This window comes from Lampetra fluviatilis, chromosome 24 (assembly GCF_964198595.1).
Source record: "Lampetra fluviatilis chromosome 24, kcLamFluv1.1, whole genome shotgun sequence".
Lineage (NCBI taxonomy): Eukaryota > Metazoa > Chordata > Hyperoartia > Petromyzontiformes > Petromyzontidae > Lampetra > Lampetra fluviatilis.
Window position 1 is genome coordinate 9661906 of NC_136298.1, and position 17400 is coordinate 9679305.

General features: G+C 48.5%; 1 protein-coding gene and 1 long non-coding RNA gene across 2 annotated transcripts; one reads left to right on the forward strand and one right to left on the reverse strand.

Annotated features, from left to right (window-relative positions):
- Positions 1-2739: 2739 nt before the first annotated feature.
- Positions 2740-5808, reverse strand: LOC144941133 (uncharacterized). The gene is made up of 3 exons (XR_013639225.1): positions 5759-5808; positions 4633-4743; positions 2740-2819 (listed from the first exon to the last, which is right to left on the reverse strand). It is a non-coding gene; the product is annotated as an uncharacterized LOC144941133 (long non-coding RNA).
- A 6354-nt stretch (positions 5809-12162) lies between these two features.
- Positions 12163-17391, forward strand: NDUFA7 (NADH:ubiquinone oxidoreductase subunit A7). The gene is made up of 4 exons (XM_078867657.1): positions 12163-12263; positions 14679-14728; positions 15439-15588; positions 17122-17391. Exons 1-4 carry the CDS (start codon positions 12213-12215, stop codon positions 17213-17215), a joined length of 345 nt encoding a protein of 114 aa, XP_078723783.1. The 5' UTR covers positions 12163-12212; the 3' UTR covers positions 17216-17391.
- Positions 17392-17400: the final 9 nt, after the last annotated feature.

Sequence of the window (17400 nt, forward strand, 5' to 3'; positions counted from 1 at the left end):
GTGTGGAGAGGGCCACGCTTGCTGGGCAGCCTGACCCGGCGACGGCCACGCTTGCTGCCCAGTTTGAGCCGGTGAAGGCCACGCTTGCTGGCCAGTTTGACCCGGCGACGGCCACGCTTGCTGCCCAGTTTGACCCGGCGACGGCCACGCTTGCTGCCCAGTTTGACCCGGCGACGGCCACGCTTGCTGCCCAGTTTGACCCGGCGACGGCCACGCTTGCTGGCCAGTTTGACCCGGTGAGGGCCACGCTGGCTGGGGGGCCTGACCCGGCGACGGCCACGCCGCTTGAGAGACAGGCGCCGCCGGCTGCTCGAGGCCTGCAAACGCCTCCCTGTAGACGTCGGCTCGTGCGGCCTGCGACGACGCCGAGTGTTGCTGCGCGGTCGCTTGACTGGCCATGCTCGCCAGAACAGCAGCTGCTTGGGTCATCTGCGGCATCCAGGGCGCTGTCTGCTGCTTCTGCTGCCGCTGCTGTTGTCGCTGCTGCTGCTGCAATCCTAGTACACCTGAAGGTGGCACAGCTTGAGGAGTTCCAGCCAGAGAAGCTGGGCTGCTCACCGTGGCCGACACAGGAAGCCCGGCTCCCCGAGGTGCGGGAATCGTGATGCTCAGTGGGACCCTGCCCGACTCGGGACCGCCGGGTGGCCCCGTCGAAGCCGCCGGCAATGCATGCCCCACGGAGGCTGCGAAATTGTCGTCGAAGGAAAGCGGCGGAAGAGCGAAGGGATCGCCACCCTGCTGCACCTGTGGTTGGGAGGGCTTGGAGATGGTTGCGTAGATATCCATGTTGTCCAGGGCCTGCTAGCACGCATGCACACAGTACATTACCTTCGATTAGCACGATTATCTGTGTACGGTGCGAAAGAAGTTCAACATCCGGACATGCGAGTACACGTGCAATACGCCTGAGCTGAACGCATCTGATGATCAGATGCAGCAGAAGGTGATGTAAAGGATTTGCTTGAGAAGAACGTAAGAGGAAGGTAATAGCATGCTGCAGACAGCTGCTACCTTGTCATCTTCAGCCTTGTAAAGCAGAGGTGGTGCGTGCATAAGAAGACCAATTGATCCAACAAATTGTGATGGTGCAGCATTTTTAAATAATTCCAATGCTCGGTGATGGTTGATGTTCCTTTATGTCCGATTCGTTTGCGAAAAATACGCCAATCCGTACATCACCGACAATTACAAATGTGCAAGGTGATGCGTTTTGGCCATTTGGTCACGGCGTGTATCTGGCCCACTGACCATGCACACTTAATCCGGATCAACGACGCACAACAGAGGCATGTTTCTCAGAGCATATATTTACATGGAGATGAAATCTCAAGTGGACGATGCAGAATAATTATATCCAGAAACCGCGTGCAAAAAAACATGATGTGCACATTTAAGCAATGGTTTTGCCTGACATCTGGCCAAGGTGCTGGGGACCCTAGGAACCCTCACACGAACCCATTGTTCACTCCTCGTTTCAGTTTGAAGAAACAACAAACTCTGCCTCTGGTTGCATCAGTCTCAAGTCCCTTGTTCAGGTGGATTAATTGATTGGAAGACTGAGGCAGCCCGCGATGATGATGCTACACCAGTGCTGGCCTCCTACCAGATCCATTCTTCTGGGAGCCAGAAGTGACATTGAATGTGAGACTGCAGGCAATAGTGTTGATGATGATGATGTTCCATTAAAATTGATAATAATGATGACGATGATAGCTCAGCAGTGTTGGGCTCCCACCAGACCAGTTCTCCTGGGAAGCCACGTGAGCTTCATCTTGTTGGAGAATGCATTGATGAAATAGCCACTGCCATCACATATTCAACTGTCTCAACTAATTTCTCTGCACGCAACAGCCGAGGCTGGAAAACACACACAAGACGGAGTTTTCAGCCTTCCTCGACCTGAATCCACGGCGGGCTTACCACTGCTTGGAACCCTCAAGGCGCATGGAGCCAGGAGATCCTGTACCTGGACTGACGCAGGATCGGGGTCGTCTGTGTCGGTCTCGCCTCCGCACGTCCCGTCCAGAAACAGTGTGACATTCCCGGCCGTGCTGCCTCCCGCGTGAGCCACTGAGCCAGGGCCCCCGGGGGCGCATTCACTCCGGAGTCTCGCGGGGTCTCCGATAAGCACTGGGATGTTGCACGGCGACCCCCAGGTTGGGTTCGACCACCCTTCTTCAGCGGGGGTCTGAGTGCACAACGACATATCGAGATCAAAGTTCAAAGTTAATTTATTAGGTATAGCCCTGTGAGCCATTCGGCTCTTGAATCGGGTGCAACCGCAACAAACAAAAAACAAAAACATGAACAAGAAAACATCAATAAAGTGACTATGTGCAAACAGAAAATCCAAGAAAATACAGCAAAATATTGCAGAAAAAATCACAGTACACCAACCCTGTGCAAATATCCCAGTGGGATTCAAGTCAAACAACAACAACCACAAGACAACTTAGATCGTCCTTAGTGAGCGCCTATTAAAGTAGGCAATGTTAAATTGATTCCCACGGTTATTCAATTACGGTCCCCGTTTTTTTTACTGTTATACGAATCCATTACAAGTAAAATGTACAAATTGAAGAGCGTCAGTTCTTACACACAATGTGATGACTGTACCGTGACCTTAACAATCGATATTGTCGAATCAATGCATCGTTACACCCTTAGCGTTGTGCCTGGTCCTGGTGTTGGCTCCTGTCAATGTAATTGGTGTAACCAGTGGCTGGGAGGGGGGAGGGAGGGTGATGTGGTACCATGGGAGAATGGGGCTCAACGGAGGTGCTGATCTCCCCAAACAAAGCCACTTGCTCAAAGTTATTCTGCAAGAAAACACAACGCACGCACTTTGACACAGGCGCCCAGCGAGGCATGGCACTGAAACTTTGATCCAGCTGTAGATGCCACGGCGATTACACAGCGCAGCCTCAACACGCCAGCCCATGGGGTCTGATGGCTATCACTTCTGTACAGCTGTGTTTGAATTGGCTCCCCCTGCACGCTAGGCGGTTTCTCCAGACGCCCCGATGTCAATGCCTCTCGTCGTAATTTTTCGTTGTCCGTACCCGCACCTCCGATTAGCACGGTTGGCTACGCACGGCGCAAAAGAAGCTCAAGTGGTGGCCGGTGATCGAACAACACGATTTGGGGTTTGGTGGATCATGCAGGGATGGATAACCCCACCTGCCAGCTATGTCTGTAGATGGTGGTATAGCACGTGCGTTGCCCACCAGCTCTCATGCATGGTGGTTGTTCATCCAACCAAGCACGAACCAAGCTCACCTCTGCTACGCTTCTGCATCGTGACGAAATCGTGCGCGTTCCGAGTAATTTGGCCACGAGGTAGAGAGAGATGCACTCAGGGCTTAATCTTAGCTGAGTAAGTACCCGGTCAGCAACCCGCAACGCATTTGCGAGCCCGGCTCAGCACATCCAGTAGCATGCCTCTTGCTACGGGTGTGGGTACTGGTCACGCACCAAATACTCAGTGAGAAGTTCATGCCTGTACATATCTCGACTGTAGTGGAGCGTTCTTCATTGCAAGGCCCGTGGGCCACTAGCGGCCCGTGGCGTGCTGCCCCCGACAATAGACAACACGTGACAACACCCCCATCATCATCATCATCATCGCGCTGCTGTCAAACCCAACAACGGTTTCAAATGTGTGCCGGCACTCACACTGATGATGTCTTATCGGCGAAAGTACCGCCCCCCCACCCCCCACCCTCTGAAAATTCGTGAAGAACACTGCTGAAGTGCGTATCCACAACGCAAGAAACGCATTCATTCCTTTGCTCACCGTTGTTGGTATGCCCCCTCCCCCCCCGTATATGAGTGCTCGTCCCACGTGAACGCGTCAGTGATTAACGCCGAGGTCACGTGCTCGCGCGGCCGCGTTTGATCATCGCCCCGGACTTTGATGTGCAGAGCAAGTGCGCGGTCCCTGGCATTGTGATTGTCGTTCGTTCTAAGTTTGCCTCCTGTTTTGGCGATGGCAAATGAGCAGGGAAGGGAGCTGGTTGGGGTTATCTGTAAGCTTAAGCTAATTTATAAACACGTACTTTTCACGTGTATGGTATTTTAAGGCAACTATGCGCTGTGAGGATATTATATCAAGAGTCAATACAAGCCGTGAGTCAGTCGTAACAATTCCATATTATTAGAGCCGAGGATCGAGTCTATCCGTGGCGCGACCACTTTATCTGGCTAAGTTGACTCCCGATGAGAATTATGACTCGTACAATGAATTTTGAGAGCCACCATTCCGATCACAGCACCTCCTTGGAGTAACCCCCCCTTCCCTCCCAACTGGCAGATATAATTATGCCCATTTGTAGGCGAGTGCTGCGTATACCATGTTGTGCCACACAGGGACAGCTAACCACTTGGTTAGACTGGCCGAGTTGTGACGTGATATAAACGGCGCTTTGAATCAGTGAGGCATGTACGCACCCTACAAATGTAAACCCGGATACGCCTACAGCGGTGGCATTGAAGGATATTGCGAGTTGTGGGTAGATAGGGGGGGGGGGGTTTAAGAGGGTAATTGTGGGGTTCAAGCATCACCTTGGCTGGGACCCCCTGCCCCAAACCCACGGAGCCATCACCATCCCAAGAATGTTCCCGGGCATTCACCTGTTCGTCGAGTTGCGAGGTCGCGTCTCCCCCGGCTACCTGGGGCTGCTGCCCTTTCCTGCTGCCCAACAGCTGGAAGACGTCGTGAATGTCCATGATCAGGGGCTCGGCCTGCATGGGGAGGGGGGGGGGCAGCCAAGGGGCAGCGAGGGGGAAGGAACAAGTCAGCCCCGTCCATCAAGAGCCAGCAATGGCGTGGGATGTGATACTGCAAGCGAAGGGGCTGATGCTGATGTTTATAATATATCACGATGTGTAACAATGATACGTTTTTTCGGTAAAGTCACGTAGGTAGAAAATACAATTAAAAGTTAATAAAAGTCATAATGGAAATAAAATAATATAATAAAATAATAAATCTCCATTATTACTTTTATTAACTTTTAATTTTATGTTTTACTTACGTGACTTTACCGAAAAAACCCAAGAGTATGAATCCTTGCAGTCACGAAAGCTTCAAATCTAGAAACAATGATAGTAATAGTACGATGGTAATGAATAACAATTGATGGTGGTAATCATTAACGTTTGATGACTGATTATAATATCGATTGAAGATGATGGTCATAGCGATGATGAGTCACTATTGTACAATGTTGATGTATAAATAAGATATGTAACTAATTATTAACATGTTGATAATTAAGGATCGCTTCTGATCGCCCATTACACCGATTGATGAAGGTACACAATGGATGATGACGATGGTGATGATTAGCGATTACCGGCGATAACAATTGCTATAATGACACGTGGTCCACACACTCTTTTGTGCTACGAGCCCGCATGGGATTTTCAATTTCACAACTTTGACAATCTCTCTCTCTCTCTCGATAACACCGGTCTACAGCCAAAATGCTTCCGAAATAAATGTAATCCAAACTTGACTAATTCTGGGTCACTGAGAATGAAAATGATGCTTATAATTGTTGATTGGCTCTAGTTTTCAAGATATGCTACTGGGTGAGTATATATGACGCTTGACTTGTGAATGGCAGAGGATCAATGAAAATTGATCGAGACACCAAGACGATAGATTAATTACATTAATTAGCTGATGGAAACTTTGTAGGGTTAGGGGTGCGGTGGGGGGTGTAGGGGGGTCCCCCCACACCCCAGCACTCACCTGCTGCACAGTTTTGACGGCGTAGAAGCAGTGGGCTCCGGACGCTCCGCACACGTAGCCGAAGGCGCGCGGATCCGAGACGTCGCGGGCGATGTAAGAGATGAAGCCAATTGGGTGCTCGTACTCGGTGGTCTGTGGGGGTCAAGGGGTCATTTGTGGTCACCCCCCCACCCCGCCACCAGGAGTCGGGAACGGGGAGCTCCTTGCTGAGCCCAGGGGCCGGCGGTCACCCAAGCACACGGAGACAATTGTCCCCGGTTGAGCCATACAGACTGTTTGTTTGTTATGAGCGGTGCCGGATTATCCGAGTAGCTAAAGTAGCTACATATGCTGCGGGCCCCGTACTTTCAAGGGCCCCGCGCTAAATGCTTTCAAGCTGGAATGTATATGTGTACCATGTATGTAGTTCAGTGATTCTGCACTTGCTCTATTACTATAGTACTATACTGCCTTCAACTTTTATAAACGAAGGTTAGCGATTTGTCGTACTATCTGGCTGTATAGCAAATGAAAAAATGCATTAACTTGACGATGAAAGTTAAACATTTACGTGTTTTAATTTTCACGTTTTTTTTATTTAGGGCCCCTTTATAACATACGCTACAGGCCCCGCACGAGCTGAATCCGGCACTGGTTGTGAGCGCTGTTGGTGAGCGCCCACTGAAGCCGGCGCGGCCCACGCGGTGATGTGGCGTGACCAGCACCGATACCGTCCGCCTTTGTCTCCCCAGTAATGATGTTTTACACACCGCCCATCAGGCGATATTTTAAGGCTGAATCGATCGAGGGGGAGGGGGCTCCGAAACGGTTCAGCTATTACTCGCCACTATCAGAATCGAAATATTTATGTATACTGGAGAAATCCGTATTCTTTTGTTATACAGTCTATTCTTAGTCTTAAGCCTCACCTTGCCATATTAATAAAAAAGTGTGCCGCACTTGGCCCTTCCCCTCTTCAACCATTATATATACGGAGTGGTAGCTCTTGTAATCTCTCATTTACGTGATACAGCTGTCGTGGCTGTGACGGTTCCACCTGAAGACGGAAGCTTGTGTTGCCTCCGAAACGTCGTGATTTTTATTTTATTTTACTTTTATTAATTTTAATTTTTTACCTACGTGACTTTACCGAAAAAACCTAAGAATATGAATCCTTAGAGTCACGAAAGCTTCAAATCTAGAATGGAGAAATCCGATGAGCTATAAAGCTCTCCTTCAGAGATGCCCACTAATGTTAGCTGTGACCAAGAATCAAACTCCGACGGCCGAGCATGGAGCGCGATGCCCCAACACTCGCTGCACCGCCCCTGCACGTTACATGCGACACGCATGTACACACACACACGCACACGATCTCCATCTATGTCTGGTGTCCGTGTTCATTGTTAAAGCTGAGTCGATCTCGGGGGAGTTCCAGAACAAGAGTTATGCTACAACTTGGCACTGATGTTAGCCGTGACGGCTGTTGGTGGGGGGACGAGGAGAGCACGGTGGAATGTATATGTGTACCATGTATGTAATGAGTTCATGTAACCCCTGCTGATAATACAAGCCACTGCATTCATCACAACATTTAAAATTAATCATTCCCTAAACTGCCGGCTGTCAGCTGCCCCCGTAGGTCGTTGAGGATGCGGCATGGATACCGTGCAGGACGCATTACGAATACAGGATAGGGCTTCGGCAGCAGACGAATTGTGTGGTGTGTGTGGGGGGGGGGGTGAGGCACGCACTCCGCTCTTCTCATCAGAGATGCGGATGCCCTTGAAGGAGACGCTGAGAAGCACGCGCTGCTTGTGCTGGCCCCGGGAACGCGAGGCCGACGCCACTGCCTGCAAGGGGCGTCGTCGTCATCGCCATCATCATCATCACCACCGCCGTATCGCCATCATCATCATCACCACCGCCGTCGTCAAGAGTAAATCAGCCGGCAATGCGCCCCCTTCCCATACCTATCCATCCGCCTCCCATCGGCCGCACAGACTCCTTGGAGCGCATCATAATAATAGTAATAATAGTAATAATTTCAGAGGCATTGGTTTTCAATACACGAAAACACTGGACAGGTTTCGACACTCAGTGTCTCATCAGCAGTCAGGCTTACTCGAACCAGTGGTGGTGAACTGGCAGATATATACGGTACAGGCAAGGACCCCCTCACTGTTCGATATCGGGACCAGAAGGCCTATTGTCTGCCTATTTGAGTGTTTTACTTTTATTTTTCCACAACGGTGTTCGTGATGATTTTGTACTGGGAAGTCATAAGCGTAATCAGTAAAAGATTGCATCATTGCCATTATCAGATTTATGACAAATCGAAGACGTATCAGAATCAACAGTAACATAATTATTATCGTGATATGCATTATATGTATAAATATCAGAATCGGAATGTACATCATCGCCAGCATCAGTGGGAGGTTCAATACCATTATTATTATTGCTTACACCATCATAATCATTACCATCGTTATCTTAAGATGTATCATCAGCTTACATATACATGTTCTCAGTCACGGAAGTAGTGTCATCGTTATCAATACAGGCATTCGAATAATTCTCATCATCTTCAACATTTCATGATCGGGTTAGTACCAACAGTTTTTATATCATCGCTGTTCTCATCCTTCTGTCTTTTCTCACAGACAGTAGAGGCAAGTTAGCGAACACCTATTAAGGTCGACACGGCATTCGAGGGGCGGCAGGGAGTGTGGGCCACAACCACGGGTAGTGCAGGCCACAACCATGGGTAGTGCAGACCACAACCATGGGTAGTGCAGGCCACAACCATGGGTAGTGTGGGCAACAACCACGGGCAGTTCAGGCCACAACCATGGGTAGTGCAGGCCACAACCATGGGTAGTGCAGGCCACAACCATGGGTAGTGCAGGCCATACCCACGGGTAGTTCAGGCCACAACCACGAGTAGTGCAGGCCACAACCACGTTACGGCAGTGCTGGCGTTGACTGCACACGCACTGAGTCCTCACTCAAGGGGGAATGGGGTATGCACGGGGGAGATGGATGGTGGTCGAGGGCAGAGTCGACAGGGCAGAGGGAGGAGGGAGAGAGAAAGAGCTGGCTGGCTCGTGTGGGAGGTGAGGTCGTGTACCTTGAGCTTCATCATGGCATCCTGGCAGATCTTGTGTCCGGAGGGACCAGGCACTGGGTCAGAGCCGATGATCTTGGCTCGGTAGCTCACGCCGTCTCCCGAGAAGAGACGCGTGAGCTCATCTTCGCTGCGGTCTTTACCTGCGGAGAGACACGACCCGGTTCAGGCATCGGCCACTGATGTTGCCCGCGGCCGGGCATCGAACTGCACAAATTCGTAACGCGAATCGCAGACGCCACCGCTCCCATCCACGCACATTTCAAAAACATACATACAACAAACGCGTGTACACGAATGCACATGCACACGATGAGTCTGCTCAAGAATCTGAGACTTTACAATGAGGGCAATTATGATTGTTCATCGACACAGACACACGCAAAATTCAGATACATAGCAAACATAAACTAAAAATTAAACTCTTGTTTTTATTTTGCCAGGTAAGGCCCACTGAGCTGTATAGCTCTTTTTCAGAAACGACCTGGCCACAATGGATGGCTCGACGAAGTGACTTTTCATGTGGAAATGTATCGCAGCCAAATACCCTAAACGCACGTTGTTTCTAAATGAGGAGGGGAAAAAACCGGAGGACCCGGAGAAAACCCCACTCGACCACAGGGAGAGAGAGACACGCAAACTCCAAAAATACAGGCGTCAGGGTCGGGATCGAACCCACGACTAATTTACTCAGCCCAGTGCCCTGCGCGCTCCAAGCGTCCCTAAGATGCCCCCCCCCCACCACCTTCACCTCTCTTTTTAGACTTTCGAGAGGAGTCCTTGATCTCGGGCGTCTCCTCGGCCATGGCTGTGACCTCCTCCTCCTCCGTTCTCCCGTCACTGGCCTCCAACAACAACAACAGCGGCAGCACCTCCTGCGGCGACCCACGAAACCGAGGAAGATTCAACGGAAGAAGCAGAGCGAAGCGAGAGCCGCTCCTTGCTGGCGCGAGAGACAGGGTCTCAACAACAAAAAATACGGAGGGAGCAGCAGCTGGAGGAGGAGGTGATTGAAGAGGAGGGGTTGGAAGAAGGATGGGGAAGAATGAGACGGAACGGCGAAGGAAACGAGACTTTGATGTCTCGCCGGCGTACGTATGCCACGCGACCGGAGGGGAATGACGCCCAATAAACACACAGGCACACAGCCCGGCACGTATGCGCGTGTGTGTGCGAAAATATATTACGATGGTAATTATTTACCAAAGAAAGCCTCACTCGGTCAAAGGATGGAAATTTCGAATGCGTGTTTTGTTAACGAACCCTTTGATTTTTTGTCCTCAACAAAAAAAACAAGGCGATGCGTTTCACCTGCTTTGGTCAAGGCGTGAATCTGGTCCTAGAGAACGGGGTGATTATATTCCTTTCAACAGCACACCGACGATATTTAATCTCTCCCTGACAACACGACACAAACAGATGCTGAATATTCCAGCTTGGAGAGCCTCCCTTAATGGCCAAAATAGCCCCTCCCGCCGCGTGGCTATGAATGTGAACCATTGCTACAGTGGCGCAGGAGGGATTGTGGTAGGCACGTAACGACTATGTAGTAACCACAGACCTTAGGAAATCCACTGCTGAATGACGGACTCCCCCCCCCCCCCACCAACGCCGTGTAGGTCACGGCGGTTTGTTTGACCATAGATTGTTGCGACGCTGGTCGGTGAGAGTTGCTGAAGGGCGTGAGAGCCAAGTCGCGTTGAGATTCTGCTCGCCACTCATGATAAGTCATGGCCAGGAATAGAACCAAGGTGACCACGTTTTTATAACGCGGTGTGATCACCAATACGCCACCGCTCAATCGTATGTAACGATTATATTGATCAATATCGATGCTCATGCCCTTGCCTGGCGGGTTCGGGAGTTGTCACAAATCCCTACGTGATCCACCAACCCTTGCCTCCAAAGCACTGGAGCACAGGCGTGCCCCCCATACCTGGTTCATCCGCCCTATCAAACCCGTCTCTCACTCCCCCCTTTCTTCCTCTTGACCCCCAAACCGCACCCCGGCATCACGAGACAGAGGAGCAGACGTCCTGAGCCCCCGCACAGCTTTATCGCGGCCGCGAGCGAACTTCGCCTCTCAGCACGTGGGTCTGGCCTCACGTGAGCGCGTACCTGGACCGCGTCCTCCCCCCCACCGCGTCCCCGTGTTAACGATTCGCTACTTCGTTTCCACGACCACTTGGCAGCATGCCCTGCCAGCCCCGGAACAGCCCAATACCGTACCGATTAATGTAGGAACGAAATAGATAAACCAGACCATTAGTTCTGACATTTAAATGAGCGGGGTTTTTTGTTTTACGTGTCGGAGGAGTCAAACCGGAGCATCCCAGAGAAACTCCCGCGTGTGCGAGGGGGCAACACTCGATCCCAGCGTTCTTCATTGCAAGGCCCAGCGGGCCACTGTAGGCCCCCTGGTGGCCTTGAGTGCGGCCCGTGACGTGCGGCCCCCCGACAATAGACAACACGTGACAACAACCCTCATCATCATCATGCTGCTGCTGCTGCTGTAAATCCCAACAATGGTTTCAAATGTGTGGCGGACCTCACACTGATGATGATTTATCGGCGAAAGTGCCCCTCAACCCCCCCCCCACCCCCCTGAGTGACGTTACAACTGCTCTATTGACGACAGAAGGAACAGATGGAGTCCACATGGACTCTGCTGCATTCTGCCGGCAAGCCAGGGCGAGGGAACAGGGGGGAAGGAGGTCCACAACATTCCCGTGATCCACCAAATCTCTCGCTGCCTCCACATGAGCAGTGCTGGATTATACAGAATGTGTAATCACACGGAGAGGAATCCGACGAGCTTTGAAATCTCTTTTTTTTCCACAGGCGTCCAGTCAGGAGGGGCCGGGTCAGAACTTTCCAACAACAATACGAACACTCACAGCGCACACGTGCGTATGGGCCACCACCGCCCCAAGTGGCATTGTGAACTCTGATTACTATATACAGTACCGTCGTTTGTTCCCCATAAACATTTGGCGAGGAATGTAACATTCTTGGTATGAACGAACAACAGCATTCACGATACAGTATAACGATACAGCGTTGTGCAAAACGGACGATACGATTATAGTGAATCTCATATTCTACGATATATCGTGATATCGCCTGACGTCACTGCGATATATCGTGATGTCACCTGACGTATCTGCGATATATCGTGATGTCACCTGACGTCACTGCGATATATCGTGATATCGTCTGACGTCACCGCGATATATCGTGATATCGTCTGACGTCACCGCGATATATCGTTATATCGCCTGACGTCACCGCGATATATCGTTGTGTCTCGTGACGTCACGCGCTCCCGTGACGCGCACAACCGTCATGGCGACCGCCAGCAGAATCATCCAGCGGCTGAGGAACTTCCTAAGCGGGGTATTTACAATTTAAGCAAAATTAGCGACAATTAATAAACCCCTCGCCGAGACACCAGGCACACAGCACGGGGAAATCGGCAATAAAACGCCGCGGTGCGGGGCTGTCGCAGCGCTCTAAACTCGCAATGCCCCATCGCGGTGTCAAGGTGACGCCAGGCCGAAGCCTGCGTAACCTAGTTGCTGCGAGTAGGCGCTGTTTATTGGTTTACTGTTGAAGGTTTTTGTTGTTGTTTAAAGCTGCGTTGGTTAACGTTTGCTGTCGCGTGTTTGAACGTGGTGTCGAGGACGTGTGGCAATTTACATGGCAGGTAATAACGGTAGCGGTTAGAACAAGGTAGTTCTATAACATTGGCGTTATTGGATTTGTCAATGCCACGTCTGATTATCGCATCATGTTTATCATCAAGGTGTCAGTATACCGCGTTTAATACCGCTTGGAAACTTAAACAATCATCAGTAGATAGTCGATTATTCGGCAGCTTCGGGAGAAAGGGCCGCTGGACTTTAAAAAACGCCGGGATTTTTTTTAAAATAGCTTACTTTGGCACGTTCTTTGCACAACATTATTTTAAGGTGTTGTTCATGTTTAGTGTTTAACATTTGTTTACTATATGAAAACGGTATAAATAAACATACAAATGGAAATAAATATCCTGTAAAAAGTTACTATATTTACTGCACCGTACTTACCACTCCAATCTCAAAGGCTGCATGGGTGATGTACGTACGTAGTATCGACTACGCTCTTGTTTCAACAACTTAATGTCTTTGACGATTGCCGGACTGGTTACAACCGTTTGGAGCGGTTTGCCTGTTTCGCCGGATCCTCCTGGGACCGCCGGATAATGTTAGAAGCAGCCGGATAATCGCCCGCAGGATAATTGATGATAACCAACAAAATACGGAGCCTTGGCTAGGGCACTTCTCCGGAAGGGGCAATATCTGGTGGTTGAGACGTCAGAGTGGCGGTCAAAACAGAAAACTCGTGCGAGAGTACGTCCACCGAGTAGATGGAACGACGAAAAGAGCTTGCGGTGAAAGCACTCGACAGATGTCTACATCGTGAGAGGTGATGAGGGTTTGGATGATAGGCCTTCATTGGTGGCCTGATTACGGCCGTCTGCCTTAGGAACGTGGGATTTCCACCACCGGCTCAGGATCGTAAATGGAAATGAACACCGCTCCACGTCGGTTCGATCAGGGAGTCGCTTTGACACGCACACGAATATACAACTCTTGAACGCATTGTTGTTAGTGCGAATGAAGCCGGCATTGAGACTCTTGCAAACACAATACCTGAAAAGTAAACAAATTTAAAGGGTTCGTGCAAAGTGTCCATGGTCGATTTTTGTTTTGTTAGACGCAAGGCTTGAGGTCATTGGTAGTTGCTGGTACTCGTAGCTGGTTAGCTAGTTGGTTCAGATCAGTGTGAGGCCTGGCACGAGTGTGGTTGGTTGGCTCAATGTCAAGGTAAGGCTCCATTCTCTTTGCGAGTGTGCTCAATCGTCGAACTTTTCCCCCTCTTTGAAACCTGCGATCTTTTACGTTTTTGGAAGGTGGCCGGTGTTTGATGTTCACAGTGATGACATGGCCCAGGGGTAGCGTGGTTCCTCTCTAGCGATTCGAATATGGCAGGCCGCCTGGTTAATGCTGTCTATTTAACAGCAAAATACACATCTGCTTTACTGGAGATATTAAAGATCCAGTGACGTCATTTTCAAAAGGTAGACATTTGGGGTCGTGTTCCAAATTTGTTATTTTACCTTGGCAAATAATGTACTCGATATAGGTTACACATAGCAACATTTCCCCATACTGTGAACCTCACCTTTTATATTTTTGTGCAGGGATGTCGTAAATGCCAAATGAACTCGTGCATTTAATTATACACGATGCAACATAATTTTTGTTCCTGGGTACCAAGTGTTATTTTTCCATTGCTTATGCCTAAAAAGTATAGAAAATGACTCCCTCAAACTTTGCTTTTGTGACCAGGACTTTATGTGAAAAAAGACACAAATGCACACGTTTCCTCATTGAAAACAGGTACATTTCTAAATATAACTGTCCTGGTCACGAAAAGCAAAGTTTGTGGGAAATAATAGCCATTTTATGTACTTTTGAGGCATAAGCAATTAGGAAATAACACTTACTACCCAGGAACAAAACTGTTTTTGTTACACAGTGAATTCTATATGTATCCATCAAGATAGGGTTTTACCCCCCTACTCCCCCCCCCCCCCTAGTTGTTTGTATTTAGTTGCATCATACTTTGGGTACAGAGCCGAACATGGTTGTTGTAGGCATGTTAACGTTTTAATTGCATTTAGCAACACAAAATTCACATCGCGGTTGGCTTGTTTGGCGATGCAGGTAAATGCATAACTGAGTTTTTATGCTCGTGTCATTGCAGCAAGACCTTCAAAGCAAGTTACAACTGCGTTATACAGAAATAGCCAAAAGGTGAGACTTGTCTTGTTTTGGCGAATGCTTTTGTCTGAATTTGTTTATGTAAATGTGTCATAACCAACAATTTGGCACATCACCATTTTGCCTGTTTGGTCAAAATATTAATGGGCCAGTGAATTCCGCATTTAATCCCAACAAGGACATACTGGCTAAAGTCTCTTTTCAGAATTGTGCAAAATCCAGACCTTTAGTTTGATTGTTAATTTCAACAGAGCATCAGTTAACTGGTCCAGAGTGATTGCCGTCTAGCACAGTATTCAACATTCTGTTTAAATTGTGTTTTGCCCCCCACTTTCAGTGCATTATTACAATCTTAGTAATCTATTTGTTGCTTCTGTTAACGGTCTTAATTTGCTTTGTTCTCCCTTTGGTAATGTTGCATTTTCTCAAGACAAATATGTGAATCAGGGGTTTTTTTAACGAATTAAGTGAATGTCATTTCTTATTTGTTTTTGGACTCCATATCCATTTTCAAGACCCTTTTTTTATATTTTCGTTATCTTCATGTCCCTGCTTTTGCAAACTCAAGTAGATGTTCTCTCTCATGCCTTACTCTTGTACCAAATTTACAAATCATCTCATCTGTGCACCTTTGACATAACTTTCCTTGAAGTGGCCCATTACAATGTTGTACTTTGCTGGAAACATTTTTTACACGGAATCCTGGTACTGTGTTTATTTTACAAGAAGTTGCTGTGTTTCAGGACGCAGCCACCCCCGAAACTTCCAGTGGGGCCCAGCCACAAATTCGCCAACAATAGTTACTGCCTTAGGGATGGCCGGAGACTGACCGTCCCTCCAACGGTCCTCATGTCATCGCAGAAAGCCCTGCAAGCTGGCACCGCTCTACAGAGGTAAAGCAGCCCTTTGAAGACCTATGACAGGATAGGGCTGCCAAATCAGGCATATCCAATTGGCTTATTGATAATTCAGATGAGTAGTCGCTGAGATCTGATATTCCTTAGGCAAGAGGGAACTGGATGAAAAAAGGGTAGGCATAATTTTCAGTTGAATAACTTACGAATGTAACGATGCATGCATTTACGCATTTAAATATTTGCTTACTCACTACATATATATGCACAATTGTGCAGTAAGTGATTATTTATTTTTCATGCAAATTATTTGGACATTCTATATGTAGGAAAATGGAGTGAACAGATGGCCAGTTGAGAATACACATGAAATGGAAGAAGCAAGATTTAAAAATAAACTATTGTCGGATTGAATGAGGATGTAAAACTGTGATCATTTATATTTCTGGAGCGTTGAATTTATACGTGCCTACATTACGGGTTTCAGAGTAGCTACGAATTCCCAGCTTGTAACTCCTTCGTCACTTCATTTTTGGTGTATAGATCGGTAGCAGCTTGTGATAGTCGGTGACGAATCACACTTTTGCTGAGTTATCCGCAAGGTGGCAATATTGATAAAGGTTGAAAGTAGCCAGGAACGTTTTATCTTTGACCTACATATCATCAATAGAGCAACAACAATCAAGTTGGATATTATCTTTGAGCTCTGCAGGCCAGCGTAGTCACATGATCAGCACAATGTGTGGTTGGGGTGTGACAAAAAGAGAGGGAGCCCAAGAGCTGCAATACCAAGACAAATACAAATATCCCTCTTTCGCCTTGAAAAGACTGTTGGGGCAAGTGCTGTTAGGTTGTGTACTGTTCCGGCCTATGAAGGCCGGAACGGTACTCGAGGGGGTGGGTGGCCATCACCACACCCGACTGCCTTTGTCTCCACACACCACCAGATAATTGTCACTGGTGTTGTCCGTGAGCAGGCATCGAACTCAGGTCGCCGGTTTCGTAGGGCAGCACGCGAACCGCTACACTACCGCTCCCCCCACTGCAATGGCAACAGCCACCCTCATAAGCACATGGCCAGGGAGAGACAATATAGAGGGAGACCAACCAGTTGGACTTGACAGTGAGACAAACACATTGCCTAAGAGACTGGGAGATGGACAAAAGATGGAGGAAAACAACGACAGCAAGCGACATATTTGCTAGTTTATTAAAAGATACATATAAACATTATTATTCGGCTTCAAATTCAGATTTGCAGAATACCTAAATAGGGCAGATTATTAAGAGGTACCGTCAGTGCTCAACGTGCTATTATGTGCAGCCATGAAAACATTAGGAAGTCGACATTTGCTGTCCTATGGAAAATAGAAGTGTTGAAGTTCCACCACCACTCTGAGCTGTGAAAACGAGGTGAGCATATCCCCTTAGTCAATTGAGTAGACTGTGTTATTCTGTTAATGAGGCATTCAAATGTGCAGTGTGTCCATACCCACCTGCTGCCCTTCATTTGTGCACGGACGTCTAACTCTTGCATACGTGTTATATATCAGAGTTGTCCTCTGTTTACAGCGGTGAGTCGGCAGTGGAAAAAGTCGAGAAGAAACCCGTGAGACCCGGAGAGCTACCGGTGTGGAAAATATCAACTGACCAGCCATACTTGTAGACAATGCACGTGACGTACAATGCCACCCAGAATCATTCGTTTCAATGTTTTCGTTTTAAAAAGTGTCCAAGCATCGTACTAGAATGCAGTTAAAGTTTCCGGTGCCTACATTGGACAATGTGTTATAAAACGTGCTTGCTGTATAACATGCACATGTAATAAATCTATCCTGAACATATTCGTCT

What these genes read in the sequence shown, in the direction of transcription:
- NDUFA7 (XM_078867657.1), top strand. Translation starts at nt 12,213, where the DNA reads ATGGCGACCGCCAGCAGAATCATCCAGCGGCTGAGGAACTTCCTAAGC. An exon ending in TGAGGAACTTCCTAAGCGGG is followed by an intron (nt 12,264 to 14,678) that starts GTATTTACAATT and finishes GTGTCATTGCAG; the next exon opens with CAAGACCTTCAAAGCAAGTT. An exon ending in GCTGGCACCGCTCTACAGAG is followed by an intron (nt 15,589 to 17,121) that starts GTAAAGCAGCCC and finishes CTCTGTTTACAG; the next exon opens with CGGTGAGTCGGCAGTGGAAA.